At 35.5% G+C, this 4,280-nt stretch overlaps 1 protein-coding gene across 1 annotated transcript; it reads right to left on the bottom strand.

Annotated features, from left to right (window-relative positions):
- Window positions 1-369: 369 nt before the first annotated feature.
- Window positions 370-3,051, bottom strand: LOC137391193 (uncharacterized). The gene is made up of 4 exons (XM_068077582.1): window positions 2,995-3,051; window positions 1,638-1,746; window positions 1,336-1,502; window positions 370-1,159 (listed from the first exon to the last, which is right to left on the bottom strand). The coding sequence occupies exons 2-4, from the start codon at window positions 1,727-1,729 to the stop codon at window positions 798-800; spliced, it is 621 nt and encodes a 206-aa protein (XP_067933683.1). The 5' UTR covers window positions 1,730-1,746; window positions 2,995-3,051; the 3' UTR covers window positions 370-797.
- Between the last annotated feature and the right edge of the window lie 1,229 nt (window positions 3,052-4,280).

The raw sequence follows: 4,280 nt of genomic DNA, 5'->3' as shown, positions 1-4,280 counted from the left end.
AGCCTTATTATGTGAGAGAGTATGGGTATGTTTGTTCTAGCCATAGACAGCTGTAATGTATAGTGTTTAACTAGGCTTTTCCGCATGTAGTTGGGATCATTGAAGTTATCGTACAAGATGTGATATATGTATGAACACTAGCAAAACTCAACAGATGTAATGATAATCTGACTACAGTATAAATAAATATACTATTGATTTTCGTTGATTAGGAGTAGCGTTATACATTTTCTGAGCGACCGTTGAATCTGCCACTATACTTTAAAATAATGATTACATATATTACAGCTATGATCATTACAATCTAATTTTGTTTAATCTAACTGTCCATTAATGCACTATTGGTAAAAAATATCAGCAATCAGTAGATGAACCAGGTAGTTTCCATGTAATTCCAGTCATGTTGCAGTACATGCAGAGAAACAACAGCTTTAATACTTGATTTAAATAACAGTATTGACATATAATAAATCATGTAACACGATGACGTATACCTATAATGTCAGCTTGAATATCCCAAACAGTATTTTTGAACATGCTTCATTATGATGCTTTACATAGAATGAGACCCATTGTAACTTTTAACTACCGTAAAAACTTATCAAATCAGTTCAAGCAGTTATATGTATTCAGTTAATGAAATTATGAGAGCTAGCATAGCTCTATACACCCAGTACAATAGGTAAGTGGTAGTTTATGATCTTACAGCACCAACAGAGTATGTGTAGCCCAATGCCAGGAGTGCTGATGTATGTTATTGTCCATGTCAAGTGTAGAGCAGAAAATAGCATTGATTATCATTGTTGGCTATGTACAGTCCAAGGTCGCTCATTGGCCCTTTGATTATCAAGTGATTTTTTAGCCTTCTTTGCAGGCAGCAAAGTATTTGTTATTCCTATGCGTTTTTTGTTAGAAATAATTGAAGCCTCAGAAATTCTATTCGATTCAGAAGATTCTACAGTTTCGGCATCTTGTTCTGTAACCTTCAAAGGTGCTTGAAACCCTAAGTCATGACTGAACCGACAGTTCTTCCCCTTTTGACAGGCTCCTCTTTTAAACTTGAAACAGAGTAGTCGACTGGAAGTCTGATCTTCTGTCATTCGCACGTGCTTTTCAAAGATGGCTCGTTCAGCTTTTTCTTGGTTGGCAAACTTGTTCCCTGCACAAAAACATGGCCCAAAAAGTTCTCTTTCAAATGTTGCTTAGAAAATTAACACTGTTAAAGTAGATTGAGTATATTGTGTTTTTGCGGTAATCAACAAATACTAAAAAATAGGAGTATAACATTCTATATATATTATATATATTTATATATACATAAAAAACAAGACTTACCAAAAACTGTACCCTTGGATTCATCCGAACCTTTAAAGCTGCTAGCTAAAGGGTTAGGCAGAACTGAAGAGAAGTGAGGGCTTGGAAGAGAACCGGATTCGTTTACATCCTGACTGTTGGTATCTGAATCGCCACTGTCTGACAACTCAGTGCCAAAGTAATCTGTACTACAATCATTACCATGATCGGCTCTATTCTTGTGCGCTAAACACTGCTTCCATGAATACTTGTACTACATATGTTCATGATTATCAGCACGACAATCTATTCATCAATTTCCAATAAATAAAATCATAAACAACCTTGGTTTGTCTTTAGTAGTACTGGTAGAGTGTTCTTCCTCCTCCTCACCAGAAGAATCTGTGTAGTCTGCTACAAGTCCTGCTAAAGCCATGTGCGAGGGTGCAGTATCTGCAAAAATTATGTAAAAAGTCAAGGTGAGAGCGAAATTACTATGATATAATGAATACTAAGGATCCCTAAAATCAACAAACATGTCACACCTGGCTAGACTGCGCACGAACTTAAAAAAGGTTTGATCTATCAAAACCGATCCAGGATCAAGACAAAACATCTCACTATATGTTCTAAAAAGTGAAACATAGAAACAACCCTGCAGACGCGAGTGTTGCCTAATCTCAACACTTCATTTGGGGAGATTTTAACCAAATGGATAAATATTAGCTTTACAGTTTGCACCCGCTAATAACTTTTGGGATTCGCATTTGTTTTTTGGTAAGTGTTGACCTTTAAAGTAAGGTCACAATTATGAGTGCCTGTCAAGCTTTTCCTATGGACCTCAAAAACATGATGTACTTGAAATACAAAAACGGTCATATCTAGCATTGATATATAGCCTACATTATATATATATAGTATAATATCATTAATATATAATATGAAGAGCACTTAGCTGTTGGTTAATCATGAGTTTCGAGCAGGCTTGGGTCTACTCTCATCAGGTAATAGTTTTAGAAAGTTTTAAAAGAAAGTTTTAATATATATATACACACCGGTATATATACACCAGTATATATATATATATATATATATATATATATATATATATATTGGCGTGTATACAACCTGGTTCGCTCATATATAATCTGTTCGCTAAAGAGTCTACTTGTGTAGCACAGTCAGTTTATATATCAAATATATATATGTCAAATTAGTAGTAATGACTGATTCTTTGCAAAGTAGAATTTCAACAGGCCCCAGTTCACACTTCTAAGCCGCTCTCTCACTTTTTGGCCTCTAAACCATCCTCACTTTAGAGAGATTTTGAGCCTATTCTCAATTGCTTCCTGATCAATATCTTATGATAGAGGTGCCTGATAAAAATGTTAATGACAAACAAATGGATTACGTGAAGTTATTTTTGTTTAAGGGACAAAAGCTATTAGTCTTCCAGTCTAATCAACAAATAGCCTGACTGAAATAATAAAATAGCACATAAACTGTGAATACTTAGTATTAAGCCAGGAACAATGATGAGTACATCGAGATGTACGAGATTAGTTCCAACCATTTAGATTTACCATAAATACGCACGTGCGACAGTAGAAATGTATAATACATGTATACATATATAGCTAAGCAAGCCTGTATTCCAGAGTTTTTTTAACTCCGTAAAGTTGCACCAAGCAAAGAACTTACAACAACAAGATATTAGAATGACCCAGCCGAGATTTTTTCAAGTGGGTATGTATACTAGAACAAACGCGACTTATTACTAGCGCCAAATTTAATCTAGAACCTACGCCGAAAAGCACATTCAACATTACATTCGCCATTCGTTCCAACGACACGACTGGTTCACGCTCGCTCAATTTTGTACCTATACGTACTGCACTAGCCTGTCTTGACAAACTGTTGTGTTGCTCGCCAGCGCGACGGGAGACAACTCCGCAAAAACAACAGTTTGTCAAGACAGGCTAGTACTACACTAGCCTGGGCATGGCTGTCATGGGGATTGGGAGAGAGCCAGTACTGGGGGAGACAGGCTAGTACTACACAAACAAAGCGCTCTTGTTGATGTGAAATGTTTGAACCCGTACATCGTTGCTAAAAGAAAAAGGTAGACTAGACAAAACTAAAATCCTTGAAAACGGTTAATACTTTATATTTTTATCGAATAATTTGATAAGATATGAACTGCTTGTATTTTGTGTTGTACATAATCGCATATGAGAATAAATTACAGTATGCTTGTACACGTTTTCGCGTTAGTTTGAGTCTTTCAGTTAGCATAATTAAGAGTTATCCTTTCAGTTTGAATTTTGATTTTATTACGTCCGGCACTAAAACGCAGCAGACGAACGATACAAATGAACAAGCTGAACTACTGTAACTATTTTTACCGTGGTACGTGTATATAGATTATAGACTGTAGTTGTTTAGAATTGGTTAGCCAATTGTGGCTAAGTAATTGTATATTGCATGATATAGTAAAGTTGTAAATAGCATGTTTTATGCCAGCCAGGTAAACCTACTTCTTATTCTGCTTTCTGCGAATCTATTGTATTCATAGATTAGTGTTATATAATATTGTTGCCTTAGCTACCTTTGCACTAAATTGCCAGCTGTGTCTTTGTTATCACTTGTGGCTACATTGTCTCATTATGGAATGTTGGATTATTTTCCTTGTGTGATTAGCTCATTATTTAGCTTTCTGGTGGATATGTGAAATTCATTCGAATGCAAGCAGTCATTGTAGAAAGTTCATACTAAAGTTTACTTATCACACCAATACATCAGCTATAACATGTAAAATTCAACGATATAACAACGAGCATATCATCTGTGTAGAAATAAGTGAAAGTATAGGCAGTATACCTACTGCAGAAATGCATAATTGGTCTGGCGTCTCGATTTTTTAAGCTTCCATGTGACAGGAATAAGACAAATGAAACCGCTTAGTTTTATTGCGACACTCTAACTGT

This window comes from Watersipora subatra, chromosome 3, assembly GCF_963576615.1.
Source record: "Watersipora subatra chromosome 3, tzWatSuba1.1, whole genome shotgun sequence".
NCBI classification, from domain to species: domain Eukaryota; kingdom Metazoa; phylum Bryozoa; class Gymnolaemata; order Cheilostomatida; family Watersiporidae; genus Watersipora; species Watersipora subatra.
Note: the sequence above shows the minus strand (reverse complement) of the source record. Positions and strands in the feature narration are given on the sequence as shown.